Raw genomic sequence first — 24468 nt, forward strand, 5'->3', positions numbered from 1 at the left:
TAGCATCACGTTTCCGCAGGGTTCGAGCTTTCTGCGACTATTTCCACAAGCCGAAAAACACGATTCTCTTTTCTCACAAATGCCCGGAGTTTCTTCTGTCACTCGGTGACACTGTGAAGTTCTTCAGCGAGTTTACCGTTTGCTACTGGCAGAGGTGTACTCACGCAGGGTATTCAGGCACCGAGTCTTTGTAGGGAGAAATGTCCTTGACATAGTTGTTGTAGAACCACTTGACCTTGAAGTGGAGGTTCATGTACGCTGAACTCTTGCACAACCTTTGGTTCTCGTGTTCTGCGAAAAAAAAGGACAGGTCGTATCGCAAATGGCAACATGTTTTTTCTGCCTCGAAATCCGCTGCGGAGAGGTCCTTAGGCAAAAGTCAAGACAATCTCCATTAGAAAAGCAATGGGTTCGAGTAAGCAGTTATTTCAGGGCTTTGCTGAAGATTGTACCATGACTGCTGCCTCTCAAGGCACCTCAAAGCGACTGCACTACTCTCCAAAGCAGTAAAGAAAGGTGTCCAGACAGCAGTACTATGCGTTCCTAGAGACATTCCGAGTGAGAGAGGGAGAGAGAGAGAAAACAAACTGGATGCAGCACAAGACAGCCTCACAGCCAAGTCCCAATCCAGACAAAGCCAGCTAACCAGCTGCCCTAGATGCTCCGACCGAGGAGGTCTGAGAGAGTTTTAGCAGATTACTATGTGTTAGGTTACTTAATGTCAAAATTTCTTGCAAAGTTAACTTCACAACCAAATTGTCCTCTTCTGCAATGGTAGATTTAGACGAGGCACGCCTTTCAGGTTTTGTTGTCTCCAAAATGCCGAATACACAAGTTTGACGAGTCTTCTAAGGAGGGACAGGAACGAATGCAGTAAGCAACAAATACATAAATGGCAAACAAAGAACAAATTTCGCCATGATCCTGACAGAAAACGATCCAAATAACTGCTTCCCAGAAAGAATTTTTTGCCATTTCTCGTAAATTTATTTTGAAAACTGCATTAGTTTTTACAATACTTACATGGGGTACAGTTTGTACTGTAAACTATTTAATCTATATGAGATCATTATTACAGCCATATTTAATAAAAGCAGCTTGTAAATATAATTATGAAATCACATCAAGACTTTTATTGTACTCAGTCGAGGTGCCTAAGTATTTAGTTTATGCTGCAATTTAGTTCACTCTCCTTGATATCATAATTTATTAAGAACTTAAGAACATCAATTTGTAAATTTCATTCCAATATATACTGGTATCTTGGCCACTTTTGGCATGGGTATCGGAGTTCCACAAGCCTTCATTGAAGTAAACCAAGGGCAGCAGGAAGCCGGCTGTGTCTGGCAATGGGGCCCGACGCGCAATCCACAGGGTTCCATTTTCCCCGAAGACGACATTCTTCGGCCAACAGCATGACAGGCGTTTCCTCTACCGCAGCGGCGTCACGATGCGAAGACTCTGTCACCAGTCACACGCCATGCTCGCAATTCCCAAGGACCAGACGCTAGGTCACCGGCCGAACAACTCGCAGGGCTCGGAAGAAAGCTCCAACGCTTGCCCCAAAGTCCTACCGCTGCCTTCTACCCGCAATATGCATTGTTAAAGTTCTAAGGATTAAGGCGTGCTCACACAAACACCACGGTATGAACTCGGTGCTATAGACACAGCACTGACTGTGCACTATGTCAGTGCTATATTGGCGCTCTGCCTTTTCCTGCCTATGCACATAATGGTGTGCTAACTCAGTGCTGGACCGGGGCTGACAGTAGCACTGATGCAGAGCTGACTTTTCTTTATCCGCAGCACTGCAATCCATGTGTGAGCTGGTGTTTACAGTCAAACATCAACTATTTTGAGAATACTCTAAATCTCCAACCGTTTCTCTTCAGATTTTTGGGTCGCATAGGTCTTGAATAAAGTGACCACTTACCTCTCTCTATCTTTGCTCAATTTAATTGACCAAAAAAAAAAAATCAAGTTTTTCTTGAAAGAATAAAAATATGAAATTCTTTTAGGGTTAATTTTGGGAAAGGTTTCGCCTTTACTACAAAACAAGGCTCTTGGAAACCTTCAGAAGTATGGTATCTCTAAAAAAAGAAGATGGAAACCACACCCTTTGTTTGAAAATTATGCATAAACATTTCAATATTAATAATGGATTGGAAGTTGGTAGCTGGTTTATATTGTATCCTCTTAAATAATTTTGAAATAGAATAATAACATGCGGCGGCGATGCCAATACGTAAAGGTACGTGCAAGAAATATGCCGGTCTCTCGAAAAAATTAGTTTAAATATTAAGTCTATTTTTTTCATAACTTTTGTCTCTGGATTATGCTGCCGTTTTTCCTCTTGCAAGAGTGTGAAAGATTAAATTTACTTTCAAATCCAGTTCTTAAAAAAAAAGGCCTTATCAACAGAACAATATGATGTTTGAAAGACATTCGCCAAAGCTTACCTAACAAGTTTTCCATAAAACAGCACGCTGTCCACGCCGCCACTTTAATAATAGTTGGTAATCGTCAATACCATTAAAAAAAACCTGCCACTAAAACACAATGTGCGAGCAAGAAAATAACTTAAAAACTACATCATGGATTAGTCATAAATCTGGTTGATGTTCTCTGGTGAAGAATAATAAAACAAAAACAAAGAAAAAGAAACTGGCAGGTTCCCAAGATGGCTGCCATGAGACTGCCTCATCAGATACCTAAAGAACCCAAGGCTTCACGAAATATCTGACATCCAATTGTCATATTGCGAATTATGATTGACTGATTGAGAAAATTATTGTCTGGAAGACAGACTACCTACTTTATTGCCAATTGTCATAATGTGAATTATGATTGAATGGCTAATGGCTGAATTCATTAATTTACTGCCTCAATGTAAATGCTGATGAATTAATTAATAGAATGATTACCATAATGTGAATTATGATTGATTGAGAAAATCGTCTGAAAAAACGGACTATTTTATTGCCAATTGTCAATTATGAGTGAATGAGTGATTGCCTAATTAATTATTTACTGTTGCAATGTAAATTACGATCAACTAATTAGGATTGATTATCATAATGTGAATTATGATTGATTAAGAAAATGTCTGAAAGACAAACTATTTTATTGCCAATTGTGATAATGTGAATTATGATTGAATGAGTGATTGCCTAATTAATTAATTTACTGCCTCAATGTATATAATGATGAACTAATTAATAGACTGATCACCATAATGTGATTTATGATTGATTGATCGAGGAGCCATGACAACACACAACAAAGTGGGGCAAGTGCCCCGAGCCGCTTCCGAGCCAAGCGAGTCGAGGGCGCCTACGCATCCCGCCAACGTCCACCAGACTCAGAACAAAAGCAGAGAAGAAGCAGAAGCAAGGGGCATCAAGAGGCGCCTAGACGGGCACGGCCCCTAAATGCCACCTAGTCTAGACTGCAGACGCGGCGCCACCCAAACGCCCCAGGCGAGTGCAGGCCTTCCCCGGCGCCACGGCCAACTGACCAATCGTGCCAATCATGGCCACAGTCTGGGAAGGTCGGTAGTAAGAGCAGCATTGGGAACTTTCGAAAACAATGCCATCAATTTATATCCATAGATGAGAAAATTTATTCCGCGTCCGGCATCCAGGATTCCTGAATCATTTGAATTCTGCATCTGACTAACTGCGCAAGTTTGACCAAACTTTTGAAATGGGTGTATGTGCATACCACGATCATGACCCTAATTTTCCCAAGTTTGGTTCAAAGAGGGATTGCGATAACGATAACCAAAAGAGCATGATTTAGACTAAGAACGTCTATAGGTATCTCGATATGATCTGCTATTTTCTTGCTTTTTAATAAGAGAGTTGTCGATACACCCAACAGTTGTGCTCGCGCGGGCTAGCGCTAAAGAAGTGACAGTCCCTCAATCTTGTCAGGGCCCAGCAAGCTTTTCACGATAGCTCGCTCACGGTTTCGGAACAAAGGCACTCGTACAAACGGAACTCCTTTCTTTGCGCACCCGCCCGCCCCGTCCTCCGTTCGCCCCATGCTCTCCCCCAGTCTGTGATGTCCCCCCCACAGCTGTGCATCCCGCGCGCCACCTCTCGAGTCTCACGGAAGGCGTCCTCGCAATGCCGCTGTGGCGCCATCTTGTGGCGAGGCATGCAACTACATGCCTCTCCTAACAAGCTGTTTTGCTTTAACTCTCCGTAATGTCCCGATAAGATATCCGGACGAGTTCAGGCTTTCTTGGTCGGCATACACCCTGTCAACAAATGCATGAGAACAGACACCTGTGCTGAGGTTTTGGCACAGCGTATGTTTTCTGTCATACATGTCCTCCCCAGGCAGCTAAAAAAAAAAAGTTTTTTGTGGGCATGCGTTGTCACTTTGGGGTTTCAGGGAAGGGCGCGTGGAATGGCCTGCAACAGTCGCCCGGCGTTTCGGGGTGGCGCCGCGCCCGCCGCTACCTGCAGGCTCCTAGGGTCGGACACAGAGGGTCCAAAGAAGGGATCCAGTCGCATCACCGGTACATACCAGCCTTGGAAAGGTGTCCTTTAAGGGGGGAGGCAAAGAGGGTTCAAAACACAGTCCCAGCGGTTAGACATGGGGGTGGGGGTCTGGGGGGGCGGGGGGGCCTCCCCTAAAGTCGGGCCTGCACCGCTTACACCGACACACCTCTTGTCACACTGGTTTCTGTGACTTCTCCGTCTAACATTCTCACACTGGCTGGTTCTAGAGAAACCTCCTGGATGATTACGTTTGCTATCCCACTCATACAGACATGCCGGAAGTTGCTCAGGAAGTCGTCTTTCATCAGACCTCCTCCCTCTGTAGTCACACCAGATTGTCTGACTTCCCCGTCTAATCTCACAATCGGTTCTAAAGACGTTCCCTAGAGCATGCCCACATTGGTTGTTCTCTTAACACTAGAGTCTGAAGGATCTAACATAATATTACGGAACATTGTCAGGTTTCCTGTAATGTGATCGTTTTGCGCAAGTTCCCGTACGATTATATTTTTCGCCTACTTACTGGGGCTCCTTGAATTACATTCCACGAAATTATGCTGTTGTCAGTCTTTTTTTATTTCATTGGATACGAGTGTCTCAAGACAACTTTTCGTAAACGAACTTTCACTGCGGCTTTGCAACTTTTTCGGTAACCTCCCATAAAACTAAACTTCCGCCCGTCTGTCCGTAATAAGACAGTAGACGGGTAGTCGACCAGAAACAAATGCGATCAGTCCATCAATATCAAATTTGAGGCACTGCCCCGTAGGACTGGTTGCAGCGCCAGATATTAATATTCTTTATTTACCGCAGTGCTCGAAGGCACTACAGCGAGAGAGTATAACAGAATTGTTTTGACATGACGTGTAGTTAGCACGGCTGGGCTTGACTGGGGAATTCAACCTAGTTCGAAACGGTCCGCTTTGTTTGAAACAAGCAGGGGGATTTTTGTGGCAAAACCTAAACAAGTAATGGGAGTTGGTGGCGAGGGAAGCAAAAAAGCACCAGATTGGGGTCAATCTAGAAACAAGCCACAATAAGCCTGACAGAAACCCGAGAGTAAAACAAAAGGATACTGGAGTCAAAACACTCGCGACCCTTCTCTTCAACAGTAAGTTACTTAGAGGCACACCAAAGAAACTTCTGGGTTTGTTTAGCTCCAACCTAATTTAACGTGCCTCACGGAGTTCCAAAACTTTAAAACTTTACCCATGCCAGTCCTGGTTCTCACCAAAAAAGGCGCAATTCAAGCTCTACTATCTCCAATTGCTCGTAGATCAAGTTGGAGATCACGTCAACGAAGTCACAAACCCCTTTAGCGTATCCTTAAGCTTAATGCAGCAATTTTCATGTGCCGTCTAAGGGGGTTTGAAGGGACTGTTTAAAGAGTTAGCTTTTAAACCCTGGAACCGATACGAGAGCAATCGAATCTTGATTATATGCATCACTGTTCGAGCGCAGAACAAGAGACCATTGCTCTTTCATGAATGCAGCCAAACAATGGACATTCTATCAATGGTACGTGCAATGGTACGTGCAATGGTACGTGGACACTTTTACCAAAGGCTGAAAGCCCTGTAGAGTAGAAAAACTGCAACACCCAGAAACTTGTAAGAGATACCAAAGGGAACAAAGAAAGTGGGAGGTTTGAAAGCTTCAGATTTCTGCATGTAACCCCCAACTCCTACCTCTAATGAGCCAAATGCTAAGCTTTGCAGTCCTAAAGTAGGACACAAATATGGCAGTTAGAAAGCAAAACCAAAATCCAGGTTGTTCACCTTCTAGGGCATACTTCATGTCGACCGCAAAAAGGCTCCACATCGTCACGGCACTCAACTGCCCGACGTTGAGCTCTTGAGGGAACCTGGAAGCAGAGCAGCGTTTCACGAGTCGGGCACGTTTACTGCACGTTTGCAGCAAAGAGAAGGCACGGTAAGAGCAGCTGAAAATGTGGGCCTAACCAGGCGAAACTGTCTTTTAATGTAGAGGCTCTCAAATGTTTGATTCAGACTGTTCTGCTTGCACACACAATCACCCAGCTTAGACATTCCATCAAATGCAATGAAAATGCGATAGCGCTCGACGGAGCTTTGAACGAGCAGCATTTTCTGCATTGATGGCAACGGGCTGCCACAAAGCCTTCTGCTCGGGTGTGCCATGTGCACGTCAAGCTTGGTCGGCTTCGGCCTGCCACCGCACACACTCTTTACCTCATCTTCTTCTTCGGTGGCATTGGACCGTTTCCTCTAAAATGCTGCCGCGCATGCAATCTGATGGTGAAATGCACAGCATCTACTACAGGATTATTCTATCAATAATCAGTTCCTACTCTCTTATGTAGCCCTTGTTCCTCCGTAGCGGGGGTGGGATACAGGGTAATGTTACTACAAAGCTTACCAGCTGAACCCCCCACTCTACGCAGTGCTATGTCATTGGTTGTGCACACTTTGTTCGAGTATCCGAATATTTATAAAAACCAAAAAGCCCAGTAACACAACCCGGTTATTCAAGTAGTCGGTCTTCAAATTCGATAAATTGCACAAAAAAACGGTCTGTACTGCTGGCTCTCTCTTGCAGGGTTTTTATAAAAAGTTGTCGCTTTAGGACAAGTTGCAATGTGTGCAGTAGAGTTCTGGCTCTATCGCACAGGGTTCCTGTGTTTTCGGTGAGGTTCCACAACGGAATGGATCCAGTTTTCAGTGCAGTTCCACAACTGAGTAGACCTAACAAAGCTGGATCCGTCAATCGCAAAAAGATGGCGGCAGCGCTCACTGGTTGAGCACAGGGGCATAGCTGTTGCGGTCCTCCTCGATGACGGAGACCATGAGGGCGATGAGCTTGTGCCAGAAGTCGAGGTTGTGCAGACTGGGGCCGTGGTCCTCATCTTTCTCCCCCTGCTGGCTGTCCACCTGAAACTCCCGGTTGAACAGCTCGTAGCAGTTCTCGAACAGGAACTGGTACGTGGACCGCAGGCACGCCTTGGCGCAGTCCTTCACCACCGTGCTCGCCCTCGGTGGGCTCGACAGCTCTTGCACCTGCGCGACGACCGGGTGGTATTGAGGGGCACAGGGTGGTTAGGAAAAAAGGGAACCATGTTTTTCTCACCGCAGAAACAAACTATGCATCACCGAATGCCCAGTCTCGGCCGAAACGTAGCACTAGCCGTCGTGGCCAGAGGACCGAGTTTCGGAACTTAGCCGTAGAACAATAAGGAAGTTATCGGCGATTCTCGGAAATTTTAAATCGGAAAATGGCTGCCGAGGAAGTCCTCAAATACGTAGGGATGAACGGCTTCCGCTGCAATGCTGAGCTCAGGCGTATTAACATACTCGGAAATTTCTATGCCACAAATGGCAGTGTTCAAAAAAGGGTGTTGCTTACAAAAGAAGTAACAGATGTCAATGTAGGATATCAAAATAACAATGTTCGACTCAACTAAACATTATAGAATGGCATCCTTCAGGCTCGATCACTGTTTCTGCTTGAAGGCAAAATCTTTGCAGTGCAAGCATACCTTCATCCTGAAGAAGGTGATACTAGTGAGAAGGTCCACTGTTGACTTCAGGTCCTGTAGCTTCTCTGGAGACGATGCAGGGAAATTATTCTGAAAGAGTAATCACTTGAATCAACAGAAATCGGGCTCATTTTCAGAAAAAAAAAACTCTTTCCTTGTACTCTAGTATACCCCTAGCTGACGAGTGCATGCATTCTTGAGAACAAAAAAGAAAGGGGCAAAGTGGTAGTACTTACTCTGTACATAGAAAGGTCGATTCTTAGAGAATTATGCAACTGGTCTAGAAGCTTTACAAACTTTTCTTTCTGTAAAAAATGAGAAGACAACAATGTTTTAAATGACCAGTATGCTTGCGAGTACTACAGTCGTTGACCGATCTTTTGGACACCGATAATTCGGACTTGTTCGATATTTCCGACCTAAAGGACGAACAGTGACCTACACGATAGAACTAGCGCATAATCACAACCGATGTTTCAGACAGCTCTAAGTCCAACAGTTTAATTCTTCTGACAAAATTGTCGCGAGCGATCGGAGGGAAATGCCATCGAGAAGCCGCCATTAGATTCTACGTTGGCTGCACATGGATTGGCTTAATTTGGCAGTGCTACTTGGATACTGCTAAGTCCTACCGCTAGGTGACGCCACGCTACGGCTTTCCCTTTCTCCAGCTGCGTGTCATTATCATCACTGTTAGCATTTTGCTTTGTTCATTCGCTATTCTGTAATCATGGACTTGCGCCTTTCATCTCGGTAAATCGTGTTTTCAAACTATGCCGGCCTGGACGTCGTGGCCCCATTTGTTCTTCCGCCGCCACAAAGTATCACTAAAAAGCACGGAAAGTACTACTCGACCGTAATGCTTAAAAAGAAGGCGGCGATTCTCAAGCTAATAGAAAGTGGCCGAATGCAAGCGGAGGCGTAACCTGAAGCAAGGCACTATTGACGGCGTTTTTAAGCCTGCTTGGACGTAATAAAGGCAAGTTTTTAGTCTGCTGGTTTTTCGGACTGCTCTATTAGTATTTGGACGTTTCTTTCGGAACCTGCAAAGTCAGAAAAATCGGTCTGCGACTATACATAGCTCCGATGCATAAAGTTGTTCTCGTAAAAACTCAAAATGCGTTAGAAAGTCACCCCTGGAAACTTTCCCCCAAACCCGTGCGTTCCCAAACGATTCCACGAAACCCCCCAGGTGGAGCACAGAGCTAGAATACAGCCCTAATCATGCTTCCCTAAAAAGTAGTTTGGGTGAATTACTCTTCACTGAAAGGTCTGTTCACTCATACAGCAGGGTGCTAACTGAGTACTACGGATGCAGCGCTGACCTTCCACCACATATTGGCACTGCGTCGCTGCTTTTCTGCGAGTGCAACCCAACCTTTTCCTCCTCCCACCCACGAGGCAGCGCTAACTCAGAGCACCGACACTAGATCAAAATTAAATGTTGGGCTAGTTGGTTATACATTATCAAAAATCAAAAGCGCAAGCACTAAGAAAAGAAGAGAAGAGGGGACAGGACAGGAGCGCTTACTTCAACTGAGTGTTTAATGCATTCGCCGAGCAAGACATAAAACGAAAATTAATGTTATAAATTATAGATGCATTAAAGAGATTAAAATTAAATGTGACTTCAATAAACAAAAGCAACCAGCTCAAAGATAAAGTAAGAAAACATTAAAGCGACCTGGGTTAAGACAGAAGGTTGAGGTACCCTATCTCTTTCTCAGACAATGCTATTCATGGTGTGCTTATGCAAGCTTCCCCTTGAGACAAGATGGTTTTTGCCTCATGGAGTTCGCTGGATCTCTTTTTATAGTAATGCTTGAGGGTTTTAGTCTGTTGGAATATGTGAGACTTCGAGAGCATCACCTTTCTCTTAAGTCATCACCATCGGGGCATCTCGCCATACACGTCCGGGACTGTCACTGAACACCTATATTCCAACAGTTGGAGCAAGTGCTCTGTCCCGTCCCCTCTTCTCTTCTTTTCTTAGTGTTTGTGCTTTTGGTTTTTAACGCTGACACTATAGCTTTGATTCAGCACAAACTTAGCCTTATCTGGGCACCGTGTCGTATGTGCAAACCGGCCTCAAATTCAGTCTGGTGCTAATTTCGTAATTCCGCAGGTGCAGGGTCCCGGCAGCACGCTCACCCCAAAATTAGAAGCCGAGAAACGGTCGCTCGCAGAGACAGCAGACGATGCGGCCGTGTGTGCATAGTAGGCGTTGATGTTGGCAAGAAGGGTGCTCATCACAGCAGGTACCCCTTGGCACATGTACTTGGTCGACAGGCAGTGGAAGTGGCTAGGGGGACACACCAGCAATCCAACGTACGGAATTAGAGGAGCCGAGGATGTCGGGGCTACGAGTCAAAAAGTTAGATGCCTATTGTTCAATACACTGCGTAATAGAGACTGAATACGTGACCCGATGACTGTCGGCGAAAGAAAGTCGACGGAAGGAAATCAATGAAAGAAAGCTCTTAATAGTGCCACGGTGGAATGGTTCGCTGCAAGGGGCGACTGCATCGCAGCAAAACTCACATGCTGAAAGGAGGCATCGAGTAAACCTGCACTCAAGGACGGCAAACAAAAGCTTCAAAATTTCTGAAACTATGCCTGTCGGTATTCACACTTTTAAAAAACCCTATATTTTAAAGTGCAGCTCTTAGGCGCCCATTTCTGGATTAAGCAACGTTGCCGTCACTGTCGGCGCAATTGGGCGTTGCATTACAGGACGTTTCCCACAATGACGTGACACGTGACATCATGTGTGACGTTTCGAGGGTCGCAAGGGTCACGAGTCAGGAGCGATGTCCCGAGTGACGTCACCCTTGTGACGTAACACGGGCATATCCTCCCCCCCCCCCCCCCCCCCTTCTCCTTGAGAACTGCGCTCTAATTCGGCATTACGGAAAATTGTAAACGTTTTTCTTTTCTTTTTTTTGTAGCCTAAATAAAATCTATATTAAACGGAAATATTCATGAAACAAAAAGTTTAAGGAAGGCTCCAACATTTATTCCATGAAAGGCAACCGAGGTTTCATCCCTTCCCCTGCAGAGAACAAGAATATTTAAGAATCTGACGAATGACAATATGCCGGGTTTCTAGTGGCTGCAAAAGTGATTGACATAAGACAAACGAACATTGAGGTAATTGCCTCATTAATTATCTGTCTCGCTTCAACCATTCTAAAAATTCCTTTCTCGACATTATCTTATGTATTCAGTTCCTTTATTCACATAAATGGGCATGCTACAATCTGGACCATTAGCGAGCATTCTGTAATACAAAGCTCCTTTGTGGGTAATGCCAGCCAAAGAGTTTCTAGAGAAAGATTAAGAAGCACTTACGTCATTGCCTGGTAGATTGATTCAATCCCATATCGCATAGCAAACTCGTCCACTATTTCCTCTGGATTTTCTTCAAAGTAAACTTTCCAGGCGTCGTCCTGCAAATTGAAAGCAGGGACACTTGAGGAACGTGCCAGGACACTTGGCAACATTAACAGCCGGGATTTTAGAAATGGCATGTTTTCATACTGAAAATACAACTCAGAAAAGGAGATTCCACCTACAACAATTTATTTATTTTTATATTCAATATTACTGCCAGCCTTCACTTGAAGGCAGTGAAGGAGAGAAAGAAATATTAGATTAAATATACAAAACATGTATAAATCTTGTGTTTCCAAACACTGTACTACTACTTTAAACTTGAACTGACAAAATTAAACGCAAGTGATGAGGCATGACTTCACACAGATATATTTGACGAAAATTATAATTCTTCGGTGAAATCACCAGAAATGTTCTCCACAAAAAATAACATTTAACAACCCCATTTGAGTAATGACGAATAACTACAATTAACAGTGTTGTGCAAGTACTCAAATTTTCGAATAGCAGTTTAGAATAATATGCTATTCGATATTTGCTTCAAGGTGGACTGCAATATTTGTATTTTTCTTAGTGCTGATTGCAGCGGGTTAGCCCTGTTGAGCGTGCTTCTTACGGAGCACCGGTGCACTGCTGAGAAGCAACACCCGCAGAACTAACTTCCGTGGGTGTCGCTTCTCCACAGTGCATTGGTGCTTGGTAGGAAGTGCACTCAATGGGGCTAAAACGGCAGGATAAACACATACAAATTAACAGGTTTTTTTTTTTTTTTCTCGAAATAAGCCAAATCCAGAAACCGAAACTAAGCCAATTTTGGCTGAAATTCAGAGTATACCTTGGGGTCCATTGTTTTCAAAAGGTATTAATCTGAAATCTGTCCTATTATGCGAGAAAAACCAATGTAGATGTGGCCACGGTACGGGGCTCAAAGCTAGTCTGATAAGCACACATTCCTGTTTATCTCAGTTTTGCTTCACATAGATTTGGCTCATTTCGTAAGAAAAAAACTCAAGTATTGCAGCCGCATGCTTAGGAGAGAAGCACATCCTCAATGCAGAATGGTGACAGTGCGTCTGCTGTATCTTATTTTTTTAACGAAATATTTACATTGCAGTAAAATTTTCAAAATCAAACGGTCTATTTTGCATGAGTATAAGTTAGGCAGAGATGCCCCGACAACCTGGGTCAATCATTCCTGACTGGAGAAAAGGTATTGCATATAGCAAGAATATTTATAAATCCCCTTAATTAGGTGTAGCTGGGCATCTCATAGGCATAATTTTATGTCAAATGCGCCTTTTACTTGCCAACCTAATGTATGCATTGAACTTTCTGAGGCCACAGTTGATAAATATAGTTAGATTAAAATTAATTTAGTTTAGAAATGGACAAGTGAAAGCTTGAGAACAACCTTCATGAGTTCAGCTGGGTTTTTGTTTAAGCATGGTGCAGTAGTGAAAGGCTTAGAGAAACTATTTGATTTGAAAATATTTGGCTGAAACTACTATTTGCTTTGAACTGAAAATCCACTATTCACACCATGACTAAAAATCAAATGACATTTTCGAGTAAATCATGAGTCCAATTCACTACTTTGACTAAAAATAGTTTCCAATATGATCTAATTACTTTTTGGCATTGGAAGCTACAAAACCTACATTACAATTACCACTACTTTCACAATGATTCTGCAATACTCAAGTTTATTCATTAGATAAACTGAAAAAAGGAAGTTAAGGATTTCTGTCTTCTTGCTCAACAGCAAATATCTGAGACTTCTATGGTGCTCCAACTTGACATATTGCTGTAAATCACAAAAGCTTGTTGCAACAAAAGACTCAAATCTGAAGATTATAAAACACCGCATAATGAGTCCTGAGCATGGCAAGAAGCTAATCAAAATGTTTAATTTCTGCAAAATGCTGTTAGCATAAACATTGTGCAAAGTCAAATCGCAAAAGTAATCGTAAAATAATTGCAGTATTCCCTAAGGTTGCAAATAATAATTAATTACTTTTTGTGCAGAAGTAGTTGCAATTAGTTCTGAATTTAGGTAATTACGATTATAAATAAATGGCATTTCAAAGGTAACTTAGTATTCAAATATGCTTACAGCTATAAAGAAAGGCGTATCACCTAGTGCTCAGAAAGTGAAGCGGTACTTTGCAAGCACGCTTCGTGAGAAATTCCCGACTCACCCCTTTCGCTTCTGGAAGTTTTACAACTCCAGCGTTGTGTTCACATAGGTAATGAAACAGGTTCTGAAACGGGCAAAGGCAACATTAATACCACATCACAACCCCATGAAACAGAGCATTAGAAAAAGAAAGGTTAAGCTTGACTGATGATACAGCTTAAAATGGAGCACCGAAGATTTACTGATCAAAATGTAAGGGTACAAGACCCTAGGTGTACTGTTCATAATGTGCATATCCAACATACATAATCATAAGACATTATTAGCAAGAAAAACTATATACCCATACATATGCCACTTAGAGCATGTGCAAACCCTTCACTCTCGCAAAGCTTCTTTCTGCACATGCGCATGGCCCTCTGGTGGAATGTACAATTATTTTGTTAACTGATGGTAGTTCTACAACAAGAGAAAAAACAACCTTCTCCACAGTCAAGACAGTTTTTTTGCAGGACCACCTCAAATGCCCATTTATACAAGCATACTTATAACCTGCAATGATTAAGCCTTGGGGATGAAGACAGGAGTGGAGAGTGGCAAATCGTGAGCGCAGACAACGGCGATCTTGAGAGATTGAACGAGAGAATGACAGGTAAACCATGAAAGGAAAGCAGACATAGGGCTAGGTGCAGCAACGTGTTGAACTCGTTTCGTTGCTGGCCAATGTTTTCTTTGTGCCATGCATGGCACTAAAGTCTTCTTGCCAAATAAAGCTGAAAAAAAGACAGTGTGTACCGATCTTGCCACTAATGATTTGCTGCCTGACTGCCCTAACAGAGGCTTCGCCTGGCATCCTGGGACCGTTTCGAGGTGCCCGAATTGTGTGGGAAGATGGTGGACCTTCTTTCTATATTAATCATAAAAACTATGAATGAATTTATGGTCCATTGCAGGTTCAGAATAGCAGGCAGGACAAGCTCCGCCCTAGAAGCCCTTCATTCTTTTCACTTTAGAAGAGCGAACGCTGGAAAGGAAGTGAGTGGACAGGAGAAAACAACCAAATATGATGAGCAGAGAGCATTGTGGGAAAGACATGTCTTGCTACTCCTGCAACAGACTATAAGTATCTTAGCCAAGTGTTGGCAGCAGCTCTGAGGCTTCCAGGAGGATTTTTTTCAAGTTCACACGGCCAACATATGTGCAATGTGAACGACTCAAGAAAATGTGAACCCACCTCGTGTAAACATGTGTACTGCACATGGTACGGTGCAACTTTCTCTTCACCCTTAATCTCTACACTGATGTGGAGGCGAATGGCACCGGAAACCGCAGACTTGTCCGTCCGCTTTTCTGTGGAGAGATCAGAACGGCCGACATCACCGACAAAATTCCAATTTCCGACCAACGCACACATTCATTTCCTGGTTTCATTAGTTTGTGCAGCGAGACATTATATGCTTGGATTAGAACTCAGTTCAATCTCATCTGCAGAAACTCTGCAAGACAGTTTTTTCAAACTTGAATGTGAACATTTAACACAAGTCTGTCTGGTTGGGTGAAAATATTGCTCCTCAATGGCCATCACTACAGTCGCCCCTAAACAAGAGGCTGAGGACCTCAAAATGTTTTAATCCTTTTAAATAAGCCTAAATAGTTTTATGGCTTTCACCAAACTGACTCAACGTTGTCTGAAGCACGTATGCCACCCGTTTCATGATCCTTTTAAAGGATCCGTCGATGGTTTTATAAACTTTTAAAATAACTCGTAAATTTTTCTTTTTTTTTAAATTCTGTCTAACTAGTTGACAGATAAAAAAACGAAACAAGAATAAGTCTTAGATTACATGTGCTGCTCTTCATATATAAAATGAAACTATGAGAATTGGACTCCCTTTCATTCCCACTTCCCACTTTTCCCCCTAAGCCTGCCAGTCCGATAAAACAATGATAAAAACTAAATTATTTTTTTAGCAGCGCATAATTCGCTTAACCGGGCTCGCCGGAGATCGAGCACAAAGAACCATCAGCCTCAGAATTAGCGGACAAAACAATTCTGCAACCAGTAGTCGCTTTGGAACGTGACGCGTTCTGCAGAATACATGGTGCTATCCCGACAAAATAACTTCACGCGTTTCAGGGTCCCATTAGGAAGAAACGGGCACGCACCAAGGTTGTACCAGACATCCATCTCCCCACTCAGTGTTCGGACTTCGATGATTGTTTGGCCGAGAAAATCGTCCGACTCCCTCGTCAACTTCTGCCGCAACTTTGACTTCAGGTCGTTGTCTTCATCCCTGAAGAGATCCGTGCAATTGACACGTCAAGTTCAAGGGAACGTGTCACACTAAGTTCTGGGGAACATCAAAGTTCTAGAGAACGTCATAGTCTGGGGAATTAGGAAATAAGAGCTTTGAAGTACAGAGAAAGCAATGAGATGAAATAATAAAAAGAAATTAATTATAGAGCCTCAAAAGGGCCAGTTGCCATTTCATTCATTGATCTCAGCGCAATATAGGCTGCCATTTTGAGAACCCAAATGACGTTTTGTCTCACGACATGGGCCATGGGCCTTTTCTGCGCTGCTGTGGCTTTCCTGATGCAAATCAAACATTTTCAAAAAATATTTAGAGGACAGTGTTTTTAAAGGATGCTCAGAAGAGAGCAAGATTCCACAAAACATTGGAAGATTTTAACAAGTGCCCAAAGCATGGCTTTACAAGCACTTACCAGACTCGCACTTTGATACGGTCCGAAGAGTTATGGCACTCGCTGCAACAATTAAAAAAAAAAAAAGCTTTTAATTTCTTTTTTTGGAAATCACTGTCACTGCAAGAGCATTCATATAAACACCTACGTAGCTAACACGGATGCGGAGGTATGTAGATCATTCTATAGACTTGTAGGTTGATGGAACATGCATACTCTATGAGAGCACGATAATAAGACAAGTGAACTGATATACGTAGGTTTATGATAAATAGTGGGATAGCTGGAATAGGTTCATATCACAAACGCAACCAAGTAATAAAAGACAGAGCAATTAACATATTTCCTAAAGCTATACCGAAATTCTGCTTCCAACATTAGGTGTTTCGCATATTTTGCTACATGATACAAAAAAATTACAATCCTACCCACCCTAGATGCTGAGATATTCCTCCCACAAATCTGCAAAGTCTAACATTCGTGTTTTGAGGAAGTCCAGTTTTAGCGTCAACTCCAGTGAAATTTCAAATCGCTTAGATGTTATAAACTGATATCAACGTTCAAATATCAAGCTCAAATATCAAAATCAAAAGTTGGTAGACAAGGAAAAATATAGCTAAGTTTTTTTCAATTTTTAGAATGCAAGTTTTTGTGAAATAATTTAGCATTAAAAACCCATTCCCCCTTTAAAGGAGCCATTTGCGTTGAAATACTGACAACAGACACAAAGGAAAACATCTCTCCAACCTCACGTGCTTTAAACAGCTTTATTTTCATGGGCTCAATATTTCATGAAATTTGCAAAGTTAGAGCTTCGGGAATATTTCACGAGCATAATGTTTTGCGACTCGAAGTGGTGGACTGTATATTCGTAACCATAGGTTTGTGTAATCACGCGATAAATTTTTTACAAAATCTTTCAAATTGCAATACTCATCGAAATGAGATCCTCGTGAAAATTAAGTTGTTTACCCTAACCAGTGGGTGCCAATTTCATTAAAACCAGTTCCAGAATGGCCAACAATGGTCACGAATGCAAGCAGAAAAACGAAACGGCACTCACAAGAAAAACTTTTCGTTCCACACTGGGTTCAGGTCACGCGGCATGGTCCTTGTTCTCTTCTTTGTCTTGCCAACCTGAACCGTCACGTAAGGGTCGCTGGTTCCGCTTTTATCTTTCGCGATCAGACCCTGAGCACAGATGACTGTGCAGGGATGCAAAGAAGGCGGGGTCAGGCATTTGCAATGTTGCAAGTCTAAGTATGAGGCATTACTCCAAATGTCATTAAGAACAATGTTAATTAATCAATCAATTAATCAATCGAATGCCTATCACTGTTACTGGACCAGGCAAAGACCTCCCCACAAGAAATTCAAGTTCTCCTCGCGGACTTTGCATCTTGGAACTGAAGCAGCACATAGTGCAAACCTGTCACGAGAATTTTGTCACTTCACACACAGTCTAAATCAATTGAATGTTTTGTTCAACAGCAATTAGCTGCAGTAACCTGTAGTTGTCAAATTCTGAAAGATCTGACACAGCCATTGGGTCAACAAAGTGTTAGTCCAAATCTTGTAGGAGGCAAATTCGGAAACCACTCCTAAACTCCTATAACCCAGAGCCTCTTGACCCTACTGTTAAGACCAAACAAAACAGGAGAGGATTCTATGTTGGTGGGAAAACCTTAAAAAAGAAACATACTAGAAGCAATTTCGTCAAGAGTCTTGGCAAGATGTTTCTAAAGGAGTCATCCAAGTTGCCTTGCTAAACATTGGCAACCATTTTAAGACTTGAAGGGAGTTCCTTACCAAGTTTTATTGTTAAGACATGGCAAAAGTTTAATGGAAAGATATTGATGCAGGAAAGCACTCCGTAAAATAAATATTACCAGAAGCAAATGGTCCAGAGCTCTAGCCACACAATCTCTGCACCAGCGAACCTTACAGTAAAATGCCACTCAAGTTGCACTCTGATCTGCATTAAAAGGGAGTAAGGGTCTTCAAATAAAAAATATAAAAAACCACTAATTTTTAAGAAATCAGTTCAGAAATCTTTACAGCCTGGAGTATCTCGCCCCAAAATATGGATGCACAGTACCATCTCTAGCTATTTTAAAAACAGCAGATTTCAATCTCCAGGAGCTGGATTTCAAGAATAGGAGAAACTTTGAGAGTAACTTTCTTAGTATTGTTGGTTTCTACAATAACTGAACTGCATCCTAAAGCTTCACTAATTAATAAATGAAAAGTAATTAGCTGCAACTTGAGGCAATTATAACCCCATTTATTTCCTTTTTGCGATTCTGATTTATGTTTAATAAATAACACCCCTTAAAAAATACCCTTTTAGCTTAGGGGTGTATGGTGGATTCTTATAAAATATTATATGTAGTTAAAAGAAGAGTTTTTAAATAAAAAAATCACTTTAACAGCCCACTGGAAGTGACCTAATGTAGTAGTAGTAGGAACGTTTATTTCACTTTTTCGCATTAAGAAATGTTTACCTACTTAAAGAGGATTATATATTTTGACATATACTTTGCTTGGAGAGATATTTTTAATCTCATTGCAGATTCAAAACCACCATTAAGAATTACGTCTTCGCACTGTATTTGAGTGAGACACATTGTTAAATAAGAACCTAATTTTAAGAACCCTCAACCCCCTTAATGTAATGCGGCGGCTGCGGTGGGATGGAAGTGGATGTGGTGAGAGGGCACCTAAGCTATTTGGCACATTACACATGAGTGAGCGTGATGCCACGAGGAAATCAGAATGAGTATTCTGGATGTGGCAACTACCTAAACCACAGAGATTGCAAACTTCCTCTAACCACCACAGCACTGTTCACTTCAGGAGATAGTTCACTCACGGTCCTCAAAACAGGAAAAGTTTTTATACTAAAAGTTCTCTTTAAATGCAATACTGTACTAGACCAATACAAAGACTGCATTGTGAGCTAACCAAAACAAAATGCACAGCCTCATAGACTGGGGCTGCAGTGAACTCGGACCATTCAGAGACTAGTACAACATAAGGGGATTCACTAAATACTACCTGTATAAAAATCAAAATCGCAAACACTTTTTTTAAAATTTAAGTGATTTCAAAAGGAACATTCAAGATGGCTTCCGAGACTGCAGCATTCAAAGACCCGTATTTATTATACTAATCTCTGAATCGTATTCAAGCAAAGAAATCACATCAGTGATGTGCAGACAACATAAACATGGTGGTTAAACACTGAATAAGTAGCACACTCTACGAGTTAGTCTACTCGATGTCAAAGTCTGCAATGCCGACTCTCAAGACTCGCCAACGACGCTTTGCTAGAAGGCGTCGGAGTCCGTTCTAAGATCCGACAGCTTAAAAGAAAGAAGTCCAAGAGTGGGCGGCAAGGTACATGCAAATGCAAGCGAGTCTGTGCGCACATGCACGGGAACGTGCGGACAGAAATGACACTGATTATGCAGCATGCGACGACCAAAAAGAGCGGGGCAGTAAGGCTCTAGAAGGATGCAGCATGCAGAAATGCAGAGGCATGTATTTTTTTTGCTTGTTTGCAAAGACAAGTTTGGAGCAAAACTAAAAACGAACCAGCTGTAGTCAAGTCGCAAGGTCAAATTTACATTGTGTTGTACTTTTCCAATGTACCAGTGTGGTACCCTCAAGTAAACAAGAGTAGTTTGTACTGTGTTCGGTTTGGCACTGAAGACATTTTAACTGGCCGAAGTGAGACTGCCACAGAAGCACAGTATTTCCTTGACACAATGCTCAAATTTTTGTTAGAGGTAAGGAAAAAAAACAAAAAAAACAAGAAAATACATTAAACTATCCCACAATGTTTGCAGCCAAAAAGAAACCTAAACATCTAGATCTGTTGGAAGAAAAAAAAAAAGACTTATAACTATTCCTCAAATTTTGCAATCTTCAAAGTAAACCAATTTGCAAAGGGAGGCAGACTGCATTCATATTAAAAAAAGCTCTATTACTACTGTTAAGTATGAATACAAATACAGCTTCTTTATATCCTATACTAACGTGTAAAAAAAAATCTAGGGACTTTAATATACTTTTATGCAAACTGCAAACCAAAATTCCCCAGCCTTACTTCTGGGACGGTTTGAAATGCTTCAGCTTACATAAGCCTGTCCAGGTGACCTACTGCAATGCATATTCGAAAAGGTCAGATCTTTGTAGTGGGCAATGCCATTAATGAAGACGTCTATTTTCCTAGCATGGCACATCAAAGCACCTTATCATTGCAGCAATATATAATAGGTAATGAGGAGAGCGCACATGAGCTGGTAGACACCAAGTACCCTTGAATTGGGTGTGGAGATACAAATGTGTCAATAAGAACAGCAACCATATTCTCAATCCAATAGTATTCTTAGTGGCAACAAGTATCTCCTGGTACGTTTCTCTCAGCTGGAAGCGCAGAAAATCGACTAAATCCAAAAGCACAAGCTTCTGCAACCTACACCGATTCCCCAACACAGCTGTCTCAAAAAAAATGCATACACTGACTTTCCTGGTACTTTTTACTAGTTATGCACAAAACGTAAGCCTTTCTCTTAATGGCCATTGCAAAATAGTGACTAAGAAACAGCCAATACAAGATGGCCATTACAAGCTAACTGATACGAGATAACCACAATGGGATAACCACCGAGGGATAACCACTATGAGACAGCTGTTACAAGATAGTCATTGCAAGAACGGATTCATTGTGAGGGTGGATTGAATGCCCAGGTGCATCCCGCCCATACGACGAAGAGTGCATAACCGTACTACTGGTGGACAACAATTTGTTCTAAAATCCACCAACAGTAGTCCCATGCCGTGCTGCAGACCGCTGCCTTAAGGAGGAGATTGGCTCCACTACATTCGAGGAAAGGAGAGGCCATCGCCAATGGCCGGTGTGTTTCTTTTTGAGGGAGCCTAGCCACAAAAAGAGCCCGTTGAGAGATCCCCCATGCCTTTAGAAACATACCCTCTAGATGTGCTGCTAACTTGGAGGCTACTCGAGTGTGTAAATCTCAAGATTAAAAAAAAAAAAAAAAAGACTGGCTTGCAGGTTTGAAAGGAACAAAAAGAATGGCGGCTCAAAGCCTGCACCGAGAGACTAGCTTGCGCTAGAGCCCGAATGTTCTGTGTTGATGCGGTTGAGCTGCGAAGACTGCGACACTTTAAACCAAACAGAGCTCGTGCCGTGCTTTATGCAGCTGCATCGGTATTCCCTTTCGTGACCTGCAGATTCTTTAGATGATTTCACATTCAATGGTTTCAAAACTTCTGACGAGTTAGTAACTGTACTGTTTGAAAAGGCACACATTCAGTCGATACAGTAGGACATGTTAGGTGTCGCCATCCCTAATACTTTCTGGTCAAAGGTATGTCACAATTATTTAATTGAAAGTAACACTCCACAGAATGTTTGTAACCAGCTGAAGATTGAAAGAAATGAAAAGCGGCATTAAGATTCTTTAGCAAGGAAGGTACATGACCGCCAATGATCTGAAACCTTTCTTTACTCATCAGATAACCAATTTTCAATTTTTTTCCTCACCTACACTCTAGAGTAGTAATTCTGTATCTTGTAGGGTCATAAGAGCTATGAAAGTTACATTCCCCCACCAATCTTTCCAATCTAAAGCAGTGCAAAACTTTGATTTATCTTGCAGAAATGTTGTACAGAATACATAAATAAAGCTTCTAGAAAGGTGAAGCAAGTTCTAAAACACAGAACATTCGGAGCTCCAAAGCAGAGCATTGCAGCCAGCGCTCATCTAAGCGACCACTTGCAAAAAAAAAGAAAGAGAGATGCCGAGCCAAAAACATATGCCAGGGGGGTACCTGGAGCGATCCCCAAACGCAAAAAAACCTGGCCCCTAGAGGGAGAGAGGGGGTTGCAAGGGCCTGACGCGGATACCTGTGATGGCTATTTTGCACGACCACTTGGAAGTGCCCTCGAAGATGGACTCTTCGGCCACCTGGATGGCGTCAATGTGAGTGTCGGGGTCAATCGAGAAAGTCAGCCTGAAACAGCAACCGGACACAAAAAGAAAGGGGGGCTTGCCTTGTGAGGCGCGCTGCGAGGAGGGACATACCGGGTTCCTGTTGTCGCCCGGGGGAAATTAGCGCAACTATTGCTGCTGCAACTAACCTTGCCGCAACTGGCATTGCCACAATTGACGCTGCCGCAACAGACGTTGCCACAACTGACACTGCCACAACTGACGTTGCCGCAACTGTTGCTGCCCCAACTGCCGCTGCCGCAACTGACGCTGCCGCAACTGATGCTGCCGCAACTAATGTTGCCACAACTGATGTTGCTGCAACTAATGTTGTCTCAACTAGTTCTGCCACTACTGTCGCCGCCACAGCTAGCGTTGTCGCAACCAATGTTGCCACAACCTATCGCAATGTCGAGGGGCCGTGGAGCAGTGAAGGATGTCAATTTTCGGATGCTTGATGTATCGACGGCCACTTCCAGCAATCGTCCACTGTGTCACGAACTTCCAGTAATGCCTTTCACAGAGAACCATCCAAAGATGAAGTAAGGAGAGGGAGGCTTTACATGACTCGCTCTGCAGTGAACAGCCATTTACAAGTTTTAAAACCAGGCCAACTGATGCCAGTGTTCCTATTGACTAGTGTGCTCCAGCACTTGTCACGTAACAGGGAGTTCAACCTGTATCCAACTCAAATAAGCTAGATGAAGTCTCGCTCCGAACCCAAACTCAAAGCCCTTCAAACTATGGCATCAAATGTGACCCAACCTGAAGTTTCTTTGGCCAAATCTAGAGGAAATACTTAAAACCAGCTATACAACCAATAAGACTGCCACAAAGCCCAATTCAATGAGAACAATGAGGCCTGATAAAAGTGTTGGTCTCAGAACTGCCCATTCTAGGCAAACAGGAACTACCCTTTTCTATTCTTCTAAAGTGCACTCCAAAAATTAACAATAATCTTAAGCTATTACTAAAACATTACAGATAAATTGCCTCATAATTTCAGACCTCTTCTGCTATACGTAAGGTGAGACCAAATTGTGCCGAATTTTTTCCTCAAAACTGAGTCTATATGCAAGATAAAATCTTTCCACTATTGAGCAGGCTTCTTTGTAAAAAAAATGAACAATTAGCAGAACTGATAGAGATTGTTCCAGACAGATCATTTTCTCCCGAGTATCGTGAAGCAGTCATAAACTTCGCCAACCACCACACGAGTTCTGACTCCATTTTACTGCGCAGCCGACAAAGCAGAATTTCACACAACGGCTTTTATCAAAGAGCGTTGAATAAAACAGCGAAAGATGAAATGTCAAGCCAGACGCCAGAGGTCATCCCCAAACTTTCCCATTGCGAATCATGATGTCAGATAGCCACAACGAATTGCCCGGAGCGCTCCACGACCCCTCAAGCGATGCCGCAGCGTGGTGGTGATGCGCACCGAAGCTCACTTGTCACAAGTTCCACACAGGGGCACACAAGAGGATGACACAGCACAGCACCAACCACAACCATGTCAACGTGAGCGACAAACACACACAAAAAAAAAAAAAGAAAACCACAAACATGGAAACGCGGGAGGTCACACAGGTCCCACAAAGGAATCGCCGCCAGCGTCGACCGTTGGGAGCTTGCGGGGGTAAGCAATCACGTCACATTAATCACGTCACCATGATCACCACGTCACAGGGGCTCTCGCTCGGCAGGCAGGGGGGAAACGTAGCACACCTTCCGCAGCGGCGTGCCATTGCAGGCTGGACTTCGTTCCAGGCACCACAGGTGGTGTACTCTGGCGACTCTCGGATTCTTTCGAGTTTCAGCGTTCTTTGACGCTTTCATTTGGAGGTTTGGAAATGTGTGTGTGCTCAACTGGTGGAAAAGCCATGTCTGGAAGCCAGCTAGGTTCCAAAGAAAGCTGTGACAAGGTCTAGTCTGCTGCAAGATGTGCTCTGGCAGCATTGCATGAAGCTCAGAGTATGAGTGGCAATGACAGATGCACTTTTACGGGATCTGGTCTACGCTATCAATGGAAAGAATGCCTCGCGTTGACCAAAAGTAGACCAAGTGTTCCTTCGGCCACTTACACTTCTGGTCAACGCTTCACAGCTATTTATGTCTCTGCAGCATCTACACTAAAGACCAGGGCTACATTCTGCAAAAATGTTTGCAGTAACAAGCTGTTGA

The 24468-nt window shown here is 42.9% G+C and overlaps 1 protein-coding gene across 1 annotated transcript in view; it reads right to left on the reverse strand.

Annotated features, from left to right (window-relative positions):
* Positions 1–24468, reverse strand: part of LOC8036004 (protein unc-13 homolog B) — a 281470-nt gene that overhangs the window by 31481 nt on the left and 225521 nt on the right. Inside the window, exons 17-28 of the mRNA XM_042288825.1 lie at positions 17328–17469; positions 16286–16327; positions 15725–15852; positions 14793–14908; positions 13620–13682; positions 11377–11474; positions 10177–10327; positions 8262–8330; positions 8026–8115; positions 7284–7546; positions 6290–6375; positions 165–291 (exon numbers count right to left, since the gene is read on the reverse strand). Coding sequence (XP_042144759.1) covers positions 165–291; positions 6290–6375; positions 7284–7546; positions 8026–8115; positions 8262–8330; positions 10177–10327; positions 11377–11474; positions 13620–13682; positions 14793–14908; positions 15725–15852; positions 16286–16327; positions 17328–17469 — 1375 coding nt within the window. The remainder of the gene's footprint in view (positions 1–164; positions 292–6289; positions 6376–7283; positions 7547–8025; positions 8116–8261; positions 8331–10176; positions 10328–11376; positions 11475–13619; positions 13683–14792; positions 14909–15724; positions 15853–16285; positions 16328–17327; positions 17470–24468) is intronic.

This window comes from Ixodes scapularis, unplaced genomic scaffold (genome assembly GCF_016920785.2).
Source record: "Ixodes scapularis isolate PalLabHiFi unplaced genomic scaffold, ASM1692078v2 PGA_scaffold11__112_contigs__length_91849675, whole genome shotgun sequence".
Taxonomy (NCBI): Eukaryota; Metazoa; Arthropoda; class Arachnida; order Ixodida; family Ixodidae; genus Ixodes; species Ixodes scapularis.